Raw genomic sequence first — 19,542 nt, forward strand, 5'->3', positions numbered from 1 at the left:
CAAAGCAAAATTTATGCATATTTATTAATATTTTTAAAGATTATATTTAATTGTTATTTTCAATAACTATTTTTTTCGTTGCTTATTTTTTTTTAATAAAATTTTAATAAAAAAAGTAGTAAGAACTAAGAAATATTTACTGAAACAATAAAAATTCATGATTTATATTTACAATTATATAAATTTCATTTCTTGATATATTAGCTTATATTGATATAACATAATCATAAATAAGTGCATATATTTTATAGTAATAAATTTAGCAATAATTAAGTAATAAAGTAATAAATTTAAACATGTTTTATACAAATATTAAACAAACATTATACATATCATAAATAAAAATTTTTTGAAAATACCAATCATCGTTGAAAAATAATAAAAATTGATAATTGATAATTGTAAAATTGAAAAATTTTATTAAACGAATAAAACTACGAAAAGATAAAGAGAATATAGATTTATATAAACTGAAAAAATGTAACTATACATAAGTATATAAAAATCTAGGAAACTGATCTAAATTTTTATATTAAAAAAAAATAATGAAAGTATTATAGAATAATAATAATTATTATAGAAATTTTTGTTAAAAAAATATTAATATAAATTTTAAATCAGTTTCCTCTAACGAAATTATTTAAATTTTTCAAAATAAATAAAATTTATTGAAAACAAAAAGAATTTCCATTTATCTTTAAACTATTTATATTATTTCATTCTTAACATTTTAATATAATCTATTATTGTCACACGTTCAATGTGTGCATATTTTATATAATATTTAAAATTAAAAAATCTTACATTATACTTTTGTTATAACTCAAGCTTAAAGAATATGAATGCAAATTTGAAATTTCTAAAAGAGAGAAATAAAACAATATATTATAAAACAAATTATTTTAACTCTATATATACATGATTTTAATTATAAAAAATTTTTTAATGATAAAAAATTGAATTTTTCATAAAGTATTTTGAATATGCAATTTAACAAAATAAAATGAAAAAGAAAGGAAAATAAGAAAATATAAATTTCAAAGCAAAAAATTAAAGATTAGGAGAAAAAAAAAAATAAAATATCTTTGTGCTAAAGATATTTTTCAATAATTATATATAATGAAAGAAATTTACTGAAAAATAAACAATTAAAATTAATTTTAATGGGACCGCATATCATTTTGTAAAGAAGAAATATCAGTTCGGAATGGTATGGGAAAGTGCGAGGAAAAAACAAAAAATAGAAGGAAAATCGGTAAACCCTTAGACACACGCATTGCATCATTCATGATTTTTGCAGAGTACACCAAAGGGTTCTATTCATCTCCCTTATCGCAACAAATTAATATAATCGCTAAATGTTACTTCTTTCTGTTTATTTCGATTAATAGGGACAGTTTGTAGATCCAAAAAAGGAATACTCGTTTTATGATGTTAAAATCCAATTTCCGAGTTTTTTCCTTTATATTACCTTGTGATCTCTTCTCGTTTTCCTTTCTTTAGAAGCCGTTACCCTATTGCGATTCACATTTCAATCTTCTTGCACTTTCAGAAATATTTCTCATTATATATAACACTATTTTTCCTTCTTTCTTTTTTTTCATATATTCAATGCTTATTCATTACATTTTCTTTGCAAGCCATGCTTCTATTGTAACTACTTTTTTTTTATCATTTTTTACTTCGGTATAGGAATTTCAGAATTAAAAAAAATTATCCTGTTTTTAAATCTTATAACGCTAAGAATATCTTTTTTTATCTTTTATTTCCGTGAATCATTTATAATATATGTTATAATATATTATATAATATATATCATAATATTATAATATAATAAAATATATACATATTATAATATTATATTACATTATATAATATTATAATATTATTATAAATTAATAGGTTTTTTCAGCGTTCTTTTTTTCAACATTGGCATAACATTTCATTTTGCTGTTCATTTTATCTATTCTGCATTTTCTTGTAAATATTTCTTTCTCATTTCTTTAAACTCTATATGTTTTGTTTTCTATCTTTTTTAAATTTCTTTTTTTTTTTATAATCATTTCCATACTTCTGTATAACTGCTCTTTTTTTCATTCTTGTGTGGATTTCGTAAGTATCCGGAAAATTCGCTTGAATTTTTTTTACTCCCGCGTGGTGATAAACTTTCATATTTATTCTTCTTTTTTTGGTTCTTTCTTGCCAAATGGTATCGCAGCTTTCACCCTAAAACAATTAAAATACAAGTTTTTAGAAAATCTAAAATTACTTCTTCAAAATATTTTTATTTTTTTTTTCAATGACAAATATATATAAAATGTATTTTCTAATTTATCCATATATATGTTTATACTTATATATACATATAATATATATGTATAAACTTACATAAATATGTTTAAAAAAATTAAACCATTCTCCACTTCATTGAAAGAAGTGATTTAAGATATTATTTTAATATATTTTACACCGTGACAAATATTTATTATCAATGCATTAATTACTAATTACATAAAAAAAATCTAAATATTAATCAATATTTATCACAAAACTATATTTATATATTTTATGCAACAAATTACTAATTACAAAGAGAATATATGCCATTTTTCAAATAAGAAAATTTACAATGTATATAATATAATATCATATCATATCCTACTACATATTACTACATATTTAATCATAAATATTCCAATAAATTTTGTATTATTCTATTAAGATTAAATATTAAAAATTTATTCGATAAAAACAATTCAACGTTTTATAGGCACAAAATTATTTTTATTATTTTTATTGTGAAATATTAATATTTATTATTTGATGAAGTGTACTTACTTAGCAGCGAGCTCATTGATCTTGCTTTGTACCAATGCTAAATTCTGATCTATTTGTGATTTATTTGTCTCATAGACCTTGGGTAATGTAAATAAGGCGATTACTCCTGCAAAAAATAACAATTAAATCGAATATAATCATATCATTTTTCAAAGTTCATTTTTATTTAAATAATTATATAATAGCATATATTAGCATAAATTATATAACAGCATAAATATGCTGTTTAATTACAAATTTTATTTATTTTTTTGTTATGTTGAATATTTCGTTGAATATATCATTCTTATAATTATTTCTAAACAAATATATATATGATTTTATTTGTACAAACAAAAAAAAATTAAGAATATTTCACTCAAAGTTATTTTACTTATAAATATTCATTAGAAAATTATATACTTAATTTATTATGTATAAAATATGAAAATTATTTCAAAAATGTACAAATAATGATAATGATTTGAATGAAAAAATTTACCAATTATAATTAGAGTCATGCCATTGAACCAAGAACCCACATAAGTGAGGCACCAAAGAAGGATACCAAATTTTAAAGAATCGACAAAATCTTCGACAAGAAAGAGCCTACGAAGTTCACAAACTGCTGCATTTAAATGTGCGACAGCTACATCCGCTACTTCATGCACCTTCTCCGCAGGCAATGTTAAGTCCATTTCCAAAATATTTCTAAAATTATAAATAGTACGTTAAGATTTTATTTCATTTTTAATTTTTTTTTTAGAATTTTTTTCTCTAAAATAAAATTCTCTAAAAAATTTAAATACATTATTTATTCTTTTATAAAAAAAAAAAGAAAAAGAAAAAATTTTATATTTCAAATTTGTATAAAATAAAAAATTTATTTGTTATTAACTTTTATCTTTTCAAAAATATGATACTTGCTGGAAAGGATGCCCATCGGAAGTCTTCTGAATAGCTTGAAGGACGGTACTGTGAATCCTAAAAGCAATGGTACCGGTGAGGATAAGAAGAGACAAATAAGCAAGAACGCTTATCAGACTGAAATAGGCCATCGAGAGGAGCACGCCAAGTATGCAGCCGAACACGGGGCCTGATTTCTTTGGATCACGCCAATAAATTAAAGCTGCCACTAAAATAGAAAAATATATCATTATTAGAAATTTTAAATTTACAATTACCATATTTTTATTATCTAATCTACACACTTTTTAAACTTCTATTAATTTACAAATAATACAAATAATCATATATAAAGCAATAACAATGAAACAATATCTTGTTTCAATAAATTTTAGAGCAATTTCCATAAATTATACGAAACATTATATACACATACAGGGTGATATTTGATAAAATTATCTTAGAAATATAAACTCCATATTCAGATATAATTTACTTTCAACTAAAATCAATAAAATTCAACTAAAATGTTGAGACAAGTTCAATGATGTATCATTGTGACCAAAATGATAAAAATTTTATAACAGTTATAACAATAATTTTATAACAGTTATAAAAAAATTTCAAATATCATTTAAAAACTAAATCGAATTTTTCTATCCTGATATTTTTCTATAGACACGTGCTCCTGAACCATATGTTAATGAAAATAATCGGATATCAATCTCTTTCAAAGAAGAGAGATAAACTCACCGCTATTTCTATCGGGTAACTCCTCGACAGGTGTTCTTGAATTATTTCTTCGCACCATTTTCAACTAACGAGAGAAGAGGCTACGTTATAAAAGAAATTGAAAGCATGGAAAGCTAAGCAAGAACTGCCACCTCTTTCCACGGTTTCGTTTGCGCATGGAACTCTTTACATATCTTAGTAATATTAAAGAGATACGTGTACACGAGAATGAGTAAAGTGGGAGAGGGAAATAGAAACCAACAAATTGGAATAAAAGAAAGAAACAAGAACCGGTAAGCAATTGGAAAAATAAAATAAGCATCACAATGAAAAAAAAATATTTTCTATTATATATTCTATTAATATATAAATATAATGATTTATTTAATGATTTTTTAAATAACTAATTTAATTTAATTTATATAGTATTCGATATTTAGTATTATATTGTTTTTTTCTCAGGTCTTGAACATCTTATATTTTTCATGATTACATTATTAACGATAAAATTTTTATTTTACTCTCTAGTTTATAATTAAAAATTGAGAAATATAGCATAAATTTATAATTTTAATCTATATATATATATATATATATATATATATATATATATATCTAAAATTATTAAGAATTAATACATATAAATGAAAAAATTCAAAAATTTAGATAATAAAACTAATTATACTCTAATTAAATATTTGAGAAATAATGATTGATGCGACTAATTGTGGATAGCCTTGAATGTAATCTAATAATAGAAATTCTCAAATTTTGCTGTCGGCTTTGTCTCTAATCCAAAAAGGATGTTCTATTAAATTGTTTCCAAGGCCTACTCAACATCTTACAATTCTGCCAAACGAATTTATGTCATTTGTCCCAATTCTTAATCGAATTCTGTTTCATTGAAAATTGAATAATTTTATGTCATTTTAATTTATAAGAAAAATTAAAGTATTATAAAAAAAAGAAAGATTTAAAAAGATTTGAAAAATATATATATTATATCAATTTCTTAATAAATTTAAATTATTTCATCTATTTTCTTTTCTTTCTTAATTATTTAAGCATTATAAAACTTTCAATATTATCAATTTTACTATTTTATAATTTAATATTTAACAAAATTGATTAGTCATCATTAATATACAAATAAATAATCACTATATTCTATCACTATATTCTATAATCACTATAATCATTTCTCTTTTGAAAGCAATGCCCTCAAGGTGAGAGTAAAGAATCGATGACTAATATGTCAAATAGAAGGCTGTATATGGAAAACTATGATACACCATGGAAGTAATATACGTGCAAATTCTGCCGTATGAATCTTAAAACTTCAATATATATTTTAAACGTTTATTATATTATAATCAAGTTATTGCTCTTGTCAAATGACGATATTTTTTATTGAATAATATTAAAAAATAAATGCATTAAAATATTTATTAAATATAAAAATGTTATATATTATATTTATTATATTTAAAATAAAATATTATTTAAAACTGTAAAATTCAATTTTTTTGACGATCAAACAAAAAATAAATTTTTAGGCTTTTAATTTTAATAAAATAATTGCCAATTATTTTTTTATGAAAAATTTACAAAGTTTTTAAAATTAAAAGCCTCATTGCAGATTAATTTATATTTCTTCTTTTACTTTTCTTTAATATTTTATTCCAATTTAAATATTTCTTCAATAACTTGTTAAAAATATTACACTATGATTCAAAAAGTTCTATCTATAATATTTATCAAACAATTACTATACGATATTTTCTAAACATCAAATAATATACAAGATATTAAAAATGATTTAATTCATTTAATTGTTTACATCTTCAAATGGATCGAACTATTAAAGAGGTTCAATCAGAGTCGAGAGTTGGAGCAGACCCAAATATGAAGAAGAGTTTATTAGAGCATAAAAGATAGAGATACATCGTCCATGAACATCACGTGTCGAACGAGGAGCATAAAGGAAAACAGTCGGGCGCGGTTTGGTGGTAGAAAATCAATAAGTTGTCTCCGGTAGTGCGACGCCCGGCGTCGCAGTGTCGGCCATTGCCTCTATCCCTTTTACTATTCTCAGAAATACACCTGCCAATTGATATTCTATCCTTGGCGAATTCACCCTTTATTGACCCTTCATTATTTCTTTTCTTCAGTGGAAAATTATATACCAAAGATTCTTTAAAAATTACAATTTTCTCTTTATTATTATGTTGCACATTGAGCTTCTTTAATTATTTAGAATGAGCTAACTATTTTAGAAAGTTATTATTTTTTTGCGCTCTATTGTAATAATATAAAATAGAAATAAATTTTCAGAATAATAATGTAATGATTCGTGACATTTATTTTAAAATTAAAATATCCAATTTGCAATTTTTTTAAATATATACATTATTATAACGAATATTTGAATAAAAGTTATTAATTTTATAAATAAAAATCTTTCAACATATGTACATTTTTATTAATTTGATAGTTTTAATAATTTTTTAATGCCGATTTCCTATAGATAATTTCAAATAAAGTCTATTATTTAAATAAAATTTATATCAATACTAACAAAAACATCTTTTTAAATAACGATAGAATAATTTTTTTTCGATAGAAAAAATTATTTAAAAAAATATTCTTATTTTCAGTTTTAGATAAAATTTTCGCATTTCGACAATAGAGTGATGAGAAATAAGAAATAAAAGAAAAAATTCTTGAATTAGAAATGATTCTTACAATAAGATTTAACAAAGAATTCGATTTTTTAGCGAGTTGGATCACGTCCAAGCTCTAAAAGTAACAACTGTTTCAAAGAAAACAGTGCAATGCTCCAATCTTTGTAGATACTCTGGATAAGAGTAAAAAAATCTTTAAGAAATCTTTTTGATTACTCATAGCAATCTTTAGAAAATCACACAATCGAATCAATCAAAAATATGATTTCTACAATTAACAGCAATTTATTTTTTAAAAATTAAACAATTATTACTAATATCTTCGGAATATTATTATCTAATTCTATTATAACCTATTCTCAGAATCTTAATTCATAATAAAAATAATTGATTAAATTTTTTTCAAAAACTTTTAACCAATTTCTAACCAAACAAAAGAAATCTCTTTTGTTACTATTATTTATTCTTAAAAAAAAAAAATCTTTAATAATATTTTAAAGATTATCTCTATATCATAACTAATCCTCGAGATCTTAGCCTAGTTTTAGATAGTAGAAAAAATCATTAACATTTCCAAAAATTCCCTCCCTAAACCTCTGACGTAACTGCGTCTGCGCAGCAAAATTAAACTGGCAGTCTGTCAATGTTCACAACTAGCATATACCTGCCATCGAATTGGTTCGGATTCGTTTCAGCATCTACTCACGTTCCTCCCTCGTGATGGCCATGTTTCTATCCACTGGTTACACTTATCCCTTCCTTAAATCTCGTGCAACACCAAAGAGAGAAGAACACTGGCGGCGAACACTACTAACTCGTATTCTACTGATTATAAGAAACTAAATTCAAGAAATTCTGGTAGAAACACAGTACACACTCCCTGGTAGACATAGATACTGTGGACTCGCCGAAGAAAAAGCGAGAGTTCCCTTCGAGATTTCTGGCAGATCACCAACAGCCTCGAACCCGGCTGGATACTATATTTAACTTCGGCTATGGTCGCCAACCGTCTCCGGCTTTTTTGGATTCTAACCGCGGCACGAATTCATTCGATTGAAATATTAATGAACGGAGAAACGAGAGGGGAAAATCACTCTGGAAAATTTTAACAACGATTGGAAGATATATGGATGGATAAATGAACAGAGTGAACGATATCTGAGAGGAAAAACAAAATTGGTCGCTGAGAATTGAATTGATATTCGGATGGACATTCTCTTGATTCGATAATTGAAACGGATCATTCAGTTGTTCTGAATAAGTTGGAAACGAGTATTCTGGTTAAATATATTTTAAGATTTGTTTGTTTTAGAATACATCGCACAATATATCATGAGTTTTATGACGAATAGCGATTCAATAGTGTTTCAATTCAAAACTATTCTAATGTTATTGCTAATCTCTTAAAAAATTAATGGAATATCCATTAAATATTTAAATTCTAATTCAAATCTGGAAACACAATGAAATAAAATTTGTGAATGATGAGATGGACAATTGGCAATGTTTACTCTAAGCATTTCTGGCACAAATTATCCGATACAAAAATTGTTCTCTTGTCTGTCTTATCCAATATAAATCAAAATTGCAAATCAAAAGGAAGGAATAAGTAGCATATTCGTATTAATAGATATACACAAGAAAGTTAATCAATCATAATACAGAATTCAATACTCGAAAAACAAATCCATTTTTTCTGTGCAAGTATTGGTATCACTGTACAAACAAGATTGAATTATCGTAACGAAAGCTAGATCATCGAACTTTGGAAGATCAATAATATAATTTTAATATCATCTCGAATGCAAGTTTTCAACAATTGACACATTTCCTCGATACTCTCCCTCTCTCTGCGAGGTACTTGACCCATACACATATACATATGTACGAACTGTTCTCGTTTCAGTCTTCAAAGGGAAAATCAATATTACACTCGAGAGAACAAAAAAACGAGATTTTAAGTAGCATCTACAAACTACCGATGAAGTCGATTTCTAAAATTACAATGAGATCTATGTCAAATAGAATTGAAAGCATTTGAAAGTTTTAGGTCGTGTTCCATTTTATATTATTAAATGTAAACGAATTTTGGGTGACATTAGAAATGATCTATTACATACTTCTCGAACATTGAAATATACACTTAATAATTTATAAAATTGAGATGAAATGATTATTTGTTATACAAAATATCTCGTGCATGTTATGTTATAATTAATTATGCAAATTTTTTAAATGCATTGTGCATATTTTCTTGCAATAAAATTTCGATTTGAAAACTAAAAACATTTTCAATTTTGAACAAAGAAATTAAAAACGGGAGGCCAGATGATCTCTTCAACTTTCAAATCATAATATGTTATAATATTATATTTAGAGCTTTTATTTGTACTAAGATATGTACATTGGATCACAAAGAAGCAATAATTGACAATATCTTTAGAAGGAAATTCGATGAAAGTAGTCTATTGTATCATCAAAGTGGTATCTTTATAGTTGCTTTTGCACTTTGAAAACATCATTACTGAATTCTACGATGAGAATTATATTTCAGAAATTTATGAACAATGATATTGCATACAATTAGTTTTTTCATGAGATAGCGATTTTCAAAAATTTTACTATAATTACATTTTTATTTGATTTAAAAGAATCTTTAAAAATTAAATTGTCTTCGAGATTTAGTGCTAGATTATGAGCCAATAATCGAAGAGAAAAGACACGATGCAGGAATGTTTAATAATAGATATGTCGATATGTAATAATCTTGTCGAATAAGGTCTGTAGCTGGTACAAAGATCAAACAAAACTCAATGGTAATTTATATAATATAGATCTATAAGTTAGTTATATTTACATTATCCATTGTTATCTATATCGTTAATTTTCGCAAATCTCTGTTTAACTGAATTTAAATACATTTAATAAGAAATCAAAAACTTGACTTGTCTCAACATAATTTTATATTTTTCGACAAAACTTCTCTCAATTTTTCTAATTTATTAGATAATATAATTGACATTAAAAACATATCTTATTTTTTTCATTAAAGATATTTTTTATATTTACTATATTTATTTATAGGAATATTTCTATAAACTCTAAGTGGGTCATCCTATATACAATAAATATCTCAGCCAGAGTTTTTTTTACTTTACATCTATTTTATATTTATTGTACACAAATCAAGTAAACACTCATTCTTCGATTCATACAGTCAAAAAGTATATTTGTCTGATTATGATTTTTTATAAAATTTATGATATATCAATGAAATACAAAGTCATACTTAAAGATAAATTATTTTATTTTTATCTCTTGCGAAATAAAATAGATATTTTTATGATTAGTTTTGATTAATTTCTTTTTAAATAAATGCTTTCTCGCATATCTTTATTTCATATATAAATAATAATTCGAATATAACGAGGAATGAGTGCAAATATAGATATATGTTATATATAAAAAAAAATTTAATAAAATAAAAAATATCTATACATATAAAATTGCTGAACACATAGAAACAAATTGATAGACATCGACATCGAATTTGGTATCTTACCTTTTGGATTGAGTTTATCAGGATTAAACCATGCGTCTGTAAAGAACAGAATCGAAATAAGTTAGTATAATTAATTAATATAATTCTATATAAACTACTCTACGATGATCTGTGAGAAATTAATGAATTAAAAACAGAAAAAAAAAATTTTTAATGCTGTGTAATAATAAAAAATAACGATATTATAAAATTGATCTTATTAATATTAATATTCGTTAAAGATAATAGTAGATATAAATTGAGATAACTTTCAATTAATATCGTTGGATGAAGAATGAAAAAAAAATAATAAAGTTAATTTAATATTTTATAATAACATTGTACTCTGAATACAAATTTTCGAAATATTATATATAATATATACCTAACAATTCTTCGTTTAAAAAAAATACAAAATAAAATACAAAATTCAAAGTTCAGAGCTTAAAAACTCTTATAATATCGAAGCGGTTATGAAGAATTTTTATTCTGAATAACTGTTATACGATTGTACCGAAATTTCAAACCATATTTGTTCTAGTTTCGATCCCCATATCGATTCTTGAACAGTTATTTTTACGATTCCATATCGGTTCCGAAATTTATGTACAATCGATTTTTATTCAGGATCTACTATTTTGTCTTGCGGTATGTAAATAATATATACGTGAAAAAATCATACATTTTATACGAAAAACTTCATTCATAATTTTTATTATATAATACTTATAGAATACAAATTGAAATGAAGAATGTTTTGTAATGAAATAATTTAATTACATAGTGAAATTTATCAGTGATTTAATTAAAAATGTTTTAGAAAATTTTGATTTTGAAAGATATATGTATAATTTTTTTAAACTGCTTATCTAAGAAAGATATCTAAGAAATATATATGTAGATTTTTATCTAATGTATAAATATAAAAATCATAAAATCATAAGGTATTATTCAATCTAAAATTATTCGAGAAAAGTTGTTATTATATGTTCATTCACTACCAATGTCTAAAAATTCTATTAAAAATTCATAGATATATCATTTTAATTTTCTATGAATGCATTTATATTTTGTATGTTTCTTTTTTTCTGTTAATGATTCAATTATTTGTTTTATAGTTATATAACTTCAATCGTAATTTGATTAAATAAAATATCTTTTATGTCAATGATTTTATTTTAATTATTAAAAAAGAAATATATATTTGATTTATACGAACGAAATTAAAATTTTTTAATATAAATTGGATATTATTTATAAGATTTTTCAAGCAATTTTTTTTAAAACAAAACATGATGTTTTTAAATAGTAAATGATTGTCAGCACTTAATATAATTAATGTACCGGAGTATATATTGCGCAATCTTTGACCTCGAGTTCTATCTTGGTATCTATGAACTTCAATCGAATAATTTTAAAAATTTATATTCGTGATTTTCTTCGATAATATTCTTTTATCTCGATATCTAAATACTTCAATCGAATGATTTTTAAAATTCGTATTCGTGCTTTTCTTCGATAAATAATATTTTCAATATCTATGTACTTCAATCCAATGATTTTTAAAATTCGTATGATTCTTCTCGATAAATAATGCTTTGAATTTATTTATAAATATTATTTACACAATTACATATTTTTTATTTTTTATAAATCCATAATCCGAAAGCTAGAATTAAACATATCAAATAACAAGTTGTTTGATAAAATTTATGTAATAAAAAATTTTTTTTCTTTTTAAAAATATAATTTCTCAATGACACGACCACGCCTATTTAAACGAATTATAAATAATTTTGTATTTTTTTAGGATCAAATTCAATATTATTTTTTTAATTCAATAAAAATAAATAATTTTTATCTATCAATATTATTTTTTTTGTGATTATTGTCAATCAAATATATAAATTAAATAATAAAATAATAAATTAAATTAAATAAAAAATCATATTAATTCATATAATTGTGTAAGTAAAGTTTTATTTAAAAAATTCAATTATTGATGATAAGATAATTATTTTATGATAAAATAATTAAATTACTAAATAAAAGTATCATTTTCCAAAATTATTATGATTTACTTTTTAATTATTTATTTTTATTTCTAAATATGAAAAGTAAATTTTCAATTTTTTTAAATACACTTTTTAATTCATCTATCGATATATAAAATAAGCAATTGATAAAGAAATTATATCTTTTAAGTAATGAGTATATATTTGTTCCCATTTTTTTTAGGTATAACAGATTTATCTATTCGGATATTTCTTTTTTCTCTCTTTTTATTATCAAAAATTGCTATTTACAATGTAGAATATGCAATATATATTTATAAAAACCGATAGTCGACGATCAATAATCCTCTTGCAAATCGCGTTTCTTCTGCGCATGTCAGACAGTCGATACACCCGGATCTATATAATTATCTATTTTTTATCGTTTCTTTTTTTGTACTTTCTTTTTACCCTTTTTTTTTTTTTTTTTTTTTTTTGATAATGTATGTAATTTATATTTCAACGAAAACAACCAGGCTTCTGCGATAAGAGTAGCCATTTATATTCTAAAATTAAGCAATTTTTCCCTTCTTTTATAATCTGTTAATTTATTTTTTGGAAAATAAAATTTTCAAAAGCATAATTAAAATAACTAGCTTTATAAAATATCCAGATTAAAATAAAATCAATAAATGAATTAAGAACAACATTTTATAAATAAAAATACATATAAATATACATAAAATATATAGAAATAATATCATAGTATATTTATTTATTTATGTGTATATTTCTTCTCTTTTATAAGAAAGAAAGGAAGCTTTTTAAAGTATAATAGTTCATATATTATGTATTATATAATTTTTTTTAATTAGATTAATTTTTTCAAATTTTACTATATTTATTAATAAATTTTAATTCTAAACAAGATTAAAATGAATTCTAATCCTTTTTAATTTTTTTTTCATGCAAATGTAAAAATATTAAAACTGAAATATTAGAAAATACTATAATTATTTATAATAAAAAATAAAAAATAAATATGAACTTATAATAATAAAAATAATATAAAAATATATTTATCAATATATAAAATATATTCGTATATAAATATAAAAAATATTCATATTCATCAACTTGTAAATATTTTACTAATGAAAAACAAATTATTAATAAATTAACTTATGTAGGAATTAATATAAATTTTATAAAGCAGATAAATAACTTTATTTATCATAATAAATCAGTCTTTTAAAATTAAGATTGACTGCAATATTTTCTTTTGAAATGTACATTTCTTCCATATTTTATTGTTGAATATTATGACAGAAAATTTTTTGATATTTAAATTTAGATATAATAATAATATTAATTTACTTTCAGTTTATTATATTTTGTTGGTACTTCTAAAATAATAAAAGAAATCTGAATTTTATTATTAATCTTTTAATTAAGAATATCCAATTTTTTATAATTAAATCATATTTAAATTATATTACTCGATAAATTTTACAATGTAAAGTATTATAATGTATTTTCTAATATATTATAAAATATATTTATTTTAAATAAATATATATTTAAAATATATTTATTTTATACAATAATCCATTTTTTATTTCTACTATATAATATGTAATATAAATAGTATGTAATACATATAATATTAGATAATATAATATAATACAATATAATAGTCTGTCATTTGCTTGTAAAGCTACTGTTGCGACTAATACGCGCTCTACTGATTATGAATTGCAATTCATTTCCTACGTCAAACAAGTGCATGACTAGTGCTTTATATTTTTATATTATTTTAAATACTTTACATCTTTCATCTTATATCAAAAACAAATATGAAAAATGAACATACATGGATCAAGAATATTCCAGAAGCAAGAATTGTCATTGGCTACAACGAAGCATGATTCCTTGCAAATCGCGGTAGCATCTTCTTTCTCCTTCCCAGGAGACATAGGACATGCCGGCTCCATTCTCATTTTTTCCTAACCTTGCGTTTCAGTAGAACCAAGGACGACTTGCATTCGAACACTACCTCAACAATTCAAGCTGATAGTTGCAAATGACGCACTTTCCGATCCAAACTTTTTATTTTTCTTTTTCGTTCACCTTTTTATTATTTTTCACTGATTTCTATTCTCTATGCACATTCGAATAAATCTTTTCAACTTGTTTTGTCTTTTTTTAATGCACAAAATGATTTCAAATAAATTCTGAGGAAAATAAAATATTCCGTTTAATTTCTATATTGCGACTTCCTAACGACACAATATGCTTCGAGGTGAGAACGAGACTAACTAGTATTATCGACCCGTGGACAGTTCCAGATATCCCCACCATCCCAATGCGCCATTGCTACGTACTGAAAAGCGATAAGGCTTCGAATGAAGAACAAGTAGTTGTTTTCGTTGATAAAAGATGGCGCGTTTTATAGTAAGAAAATCTAGTGAGTTCCAAAGTAAGACGACAGATGACGCGAAATTTAAAATATATCTAAAAACTTCAAATAGAAATAAATATATATCAAACAAATTATTAAAATAAAATTTGAGAAAACTTAAAAAAAAAAAAGGATTTTATACAATTTATATTTCTTAAATTTATTAAAACATAGTTTCTTTATTGATTAAAATAAGTCTTTTAAATTTATTTTTTTTAATTACATTTTAAATTTATAAAATGATGATTATTAATATATTATAATAAATAAAATTATTATTTTGTTTTTATTTTAATATAATTAACAAGAAAAACGCGATAATAATGTAATGTATAATAATAATGTATAATAATGTAATGACGATGAAAATAATTCATGACTCAGACACATGGAATTTTTCGTTCTCTTCGAAATCATGTATAAAAATATCTTCGAGAAAAATAAAAAAATTATTTCATGTTTATAAAAAATAATTTTGAATTAATATGATTTTGTTGATATAAATTTAAACAATTTAACATTTTATGTATATATTATTTATTATTAATAATTTATTTTATAAAATATATTTTTAATGCAAAATATTTTTTCCCATGGGTTGGCTCTACCCATTGGTTCTATCAAAAGAGGTCGTAAGGTATCTCTGCTATGGATCAATATAGGGAGAAGATACGAGTTACTTCGATCCAGTATAGAAACCATATACAAAATATATTCGTTTTTCTTCTTACGGTGCAATATATAATTTCACTTAATTCATATTTTATTTTTAATAAATATCGATATATAAAATCCTGAAGAAACAAATATTTTATGAAAAACATAAAACATTTGATTTTTTCTAGCAATTGTTCAATATAATACTAACATATATTATATTATTTTTCAGTAAAAATTAAATTTCGATAAAAAGCTAAAATATTTAAAAAATTATTTGAATTATTTAAATAAAAAACAAAATAAAAATTGATAATTACACAAAAAGGCTAAAAATATCACATTTGACGCATGTCATATAATTACTCATACATAGTTGTTCAACTTTGCATACTTTAACACATTTACATATATTCAAAAATCGATAATTCGTTACTTGGCTATTGTTATTTTATTCAAATTAAATTTAATAGATAAAAATTAATCAATCATTTTACAATTATTATATGTATATAAACATTGTATAAAAATTATAATCATAAAAAAAGTAACATTAATCTATTAAAATTTTTAAGAATATAATGATGGTATAATAAGAAGAATCATAAACATTTAATCTACATAGAAATTCAAGCGCAAAATCTTCAATTACCGTTATTTAATGTACAGTTGTACGTAAGTAACGGTATAACGATAATTTTTTTAAATACGTTACAAAAAGAATATTCAAAGTGAAGTATTCAATATGAGATATTTTTTTGTGAAATTTTTTATTAAGTTAATGAATGAAAATAAAGATATTTTGAAAAGGGATATGACGTGTCTAAAATAACTAATCACATCATTACTATTCAAAAAATGTTGTATCTAAGCGGAAGCGTAATTCATTTCGTGCAAAGATGCTAAATTAATTTCACTAATCGCTTTATGCTTTCAGAATTTTGTAGGTTATTATTATTATTATTAATATTTATGAGTATTAATTATAAAATATTTAATATATATAATATATAAAAAAATATTTATTAGATTTAACTATTTTTTTTCTTACTAGATAATAATATTTATAATATAAAAATATAAAAATTATATTACTATTTCTTTTATAAAATTCCAATAAAATAGAAAATTAGATTTACTTACCTATTCCCATACTACTAAATATCTCCTTCGGTACAATTTCCACTTCTTCCACTGGTTCTCTTTTCACTTCCTGTTTTACTGATTTGAAACTTTTTACTGGAGATATTTCAACTTCTGACTCAAATTCAGATTCTCCAGTTTCTGTTGCACAGATTCGTTCTTTTTTCTCTATATCAGCAAGCACATTCTCACTTACACATTCTTCTCTTTTCTCTGGTTTCAAAATTGATTCCGGAATTGGAGATTTTTCGATAACATTCCATGAATTATCTATTTTTTTCTCTGTATTAAGAATGATTTCTGATTCGCAATCTGGAATCTTGGTTTCCTTAACTTCTTCTTTTTCTACAATTTCTTGTTTTTCTTCTTCTTTTTTATTAATCGGTTGAATCGTCATAACCTCCGATTGGTCGTCTATTTTACTTGATAAGAAATCAAACTCTTTTGATCTAACCTCAAAATTACTTTCTTCAGCCGGTCTTCCTTTCTCTGACTCTAACAGTAACATTGTCGCTTTTCTAGGATCTTCTAGTTCGTTTGATGATTGATTAGAGGAAAAATTAATCATATCCTGTTCCATATCGAAATTATTTTTCGAACTCTTTTCTATTTTCTCGTTGTGAGTTTCAAGATGACTTGATTGTCCATCCTGGACGTGTTCGAGATGCTCAAAATCGTCCATCGAATCGTGCTCCCTTCTGATTGGTTGCTCCTTTAACTCGGCCATCTTTGCTGCACGCGAGGAGTGTTATCCTGTCATAGAATTCGACTTTTCTTTAGGATACTTCCAATATTCTTTCTTTTCTTTGTAATTTTCTAATATTTTTTTCTAATATGATTTTTAGCGATTTTTAAAATATTTAATAATTAAAATAGTATTTATAAATAATTGTAATTTACAATTATAACGTTGATGTTTCACTGCGTTTTTATTACCTTTTTTATATAATTTCACTTTTTTGAATTTATTAATATTAAAGAAATAGTTCTATTTGTTATAACTTTTTATTTTTTATTAAACGATGCACATTTAAAGATTAACGATAAGCAATAGACACTGAAAATGAAAAACTGGTTTAACGTTCACTATTTCAGGTAGATTCGATTCTGAAGCATGTTCTCCGACGGAGTATCTCACGGGGTGTGCGTAAGAGGGTTTCTGCCCCACTATTCCTGTCTGTACCAGGAATGTATATATATTGGGTGACATTAAACGCAAAATTAAAAATTTTTAGAAATTCTAATATTGAGTTATATTTATGTATTATATATATTTTTTTAAATTATAATTTTATTTATAATAATAAAAATGATCTATATATCATAATTACATAATTCTAGTATCCTTTTTTATGATAAATCTTTAATATAATGCATTACATATTATTTATTTTTATTAAATCAAAAAAGAAAAAATAAATTTTATACATCAACAATAATAAAAAAAAATATTAAAACTGCATAATATTATTATTAGGGGATCTGATATGTAATGTTCGCTCCTGACTTCGAACCAATAAGAATTAAGTTGGTTTTCCCCACTACTTAATTGCAAAGAAGGAATTGGAGGGGACTCATCAGTCAGGACAATGAGTCACATTGAAATGATTAAAAATGTGTGATAATCTTATGATGTAATCTTAATAAGGTGTGCGATAATATGTTATATTTATAATATATTATTAATTAATAATATATTATTAAATAATATTATTAAATAACATATTTTTAAATAATAATAAAAAAATATTTTAAAACAATGAAAGATTATTAATTTTTTTTAATTTGAATTTACAAATATTCAACTTTGAAAAAATTTTCGTAAAATAAAATTTATTTTTGTTTATTTAATTTAATTATATTGTGGCTCAAAATTGATGTACTAAAAGGATGTTATGTTTTGAAATAAAAATGAAAATCTAAGAAAATGCTAATACTGACCACAAAATTACTATATTCAATAAAATAGAATTCTTTGAGAAATTAAGTTCTTTAATAACACTTTCATAATAATAATTCAATTTCGTAATTCATTCGATGAAAAATTATGCTTAAGAGTACAACAATTTTTTATATGTATGTGGATTTGTACTTTACATATATATTATCATTGTATTTTTTTATAAGATTTTATAAGATTTTCAATTTTTAGATAAATATTAGCTTTATATTAATAAGAATATTTTTACATTTGTATACTTTAATATTATATCACTTATTTCAAATTATATTTCTAAATTGCGAAATTTGTAAAATAATAATAAATTTGCTTTTACAAACATTTTATTTACTAATTATAAATTATAAATATTTTCTTTTCATGATGTCTGAAAAACGACTGACCGTCGAGTATGATTCGTCAACGATTTGCGAATTTGAAATACAAAAAAGTATTTTAAAATTATTTGATTATTACCGAATTTCTCGTTTGAAGTATATCAAATGCATAACAATATCTCTTTACAATGTTTAATTCTATACATTCATTGTGTATGCAAAATATTAATACGCATGTACAATATTTTAAATTAAAATCACAATTTCATAGCGATAAATAATAATTAAATTTTGTAAAATATTTAATTAAAAAATAAATAAATTTTAAAA

At 22.8% G+C, this 19,542-nt stretch overlaps 1 protein-coding gene across 3 annotated transcripts; it reads right to left on the reverse strand.

Moving 5' to 3' along the window:
- Nucleotides 1-645: 645 nt before the first annotated feature.
- On the reverse strand, nt 646-18,076 carry Rtnl1 (reticulon). Of its 3 annotated transcripts, XM_012492828.3 has the most exons (7): nt 17,872-18,044; nt 16,936-17,688; nt 10,702-10,737; nt 3,745-3,952; nt 3,320-3,528; nt 2,839-2,944; nt 646-2,226 (listed from the first exon to the last, which is right to left on the reverse strand). In XM_012492828.3, exons 2-7 carry the CDS (start codon nt 17,660-17,662, stop codon nt 2,175-2,177), a joined length of 1,338 nt encoding a protein of 445 aa, XP_012348282.1. In that variant the 5' UTR covers nt 17,663-17,688; nt 17,872-18,044; the 3' UTR covers nt 646-2,174. The 3 variants fall into 3 exon arrangements, with proteins under 3 accessions (XP_012348282.1, XP_086773314.1, XP_012348289.1); XM_086917188.1 differs by lacking the exon at nt 10,702-10,737; XM_012492835.3 differs by lacking the exon at nt 10,702-10,737 and having other exon boundaries at nt 16,936-18,076.
- Between the last annotated feature and the right edge of the window lie 1,466 nt (nt 18,077-19,542).

Source organism: Apis florea, unplaced genomic scaffold, assembly GCF_048593485.1.
Source record: "Apis florea isolate Af1SG1 unplaced genomic scaffold, ASM4859348v1 contig_1615_pilon, whole genome shotgun sequence".
Taxonomy (NCBI): domain Eukaryota; kingdom Metazoa; phylum Arthropoda; class Insecta; order Hymenoptera; family Apidae; genus Apis; species Apis florea.

What these genes read in the sequence shown, in the direction of transcription:
- Rtnl1 (XM_012492828.3), bottom strand. Translation starts at nt 17,662, where the DNA reads ATGGCCGAGTTAAAGGAGCAACCAATCAGAAGGGAGCACGATTCGATG. An exon ending in CATGACTCTAATTATAATTG is followed by an intron (nt 2,945 to 3,319) that starts GTAAATTTTTTC and finishes TATTTTTTGCAG; the next exon opens with GAGTAATCGCCTTATTTACA. An exon ending in ATCAATGAGCTCGCTGCTAA is followed by an intron (nt 2,227 to 2,838) that starts GTAAGTACACTT and finishes TAATTGTTTTAG; the next exon opens with GGTGAAAGCTGCGATACCAT.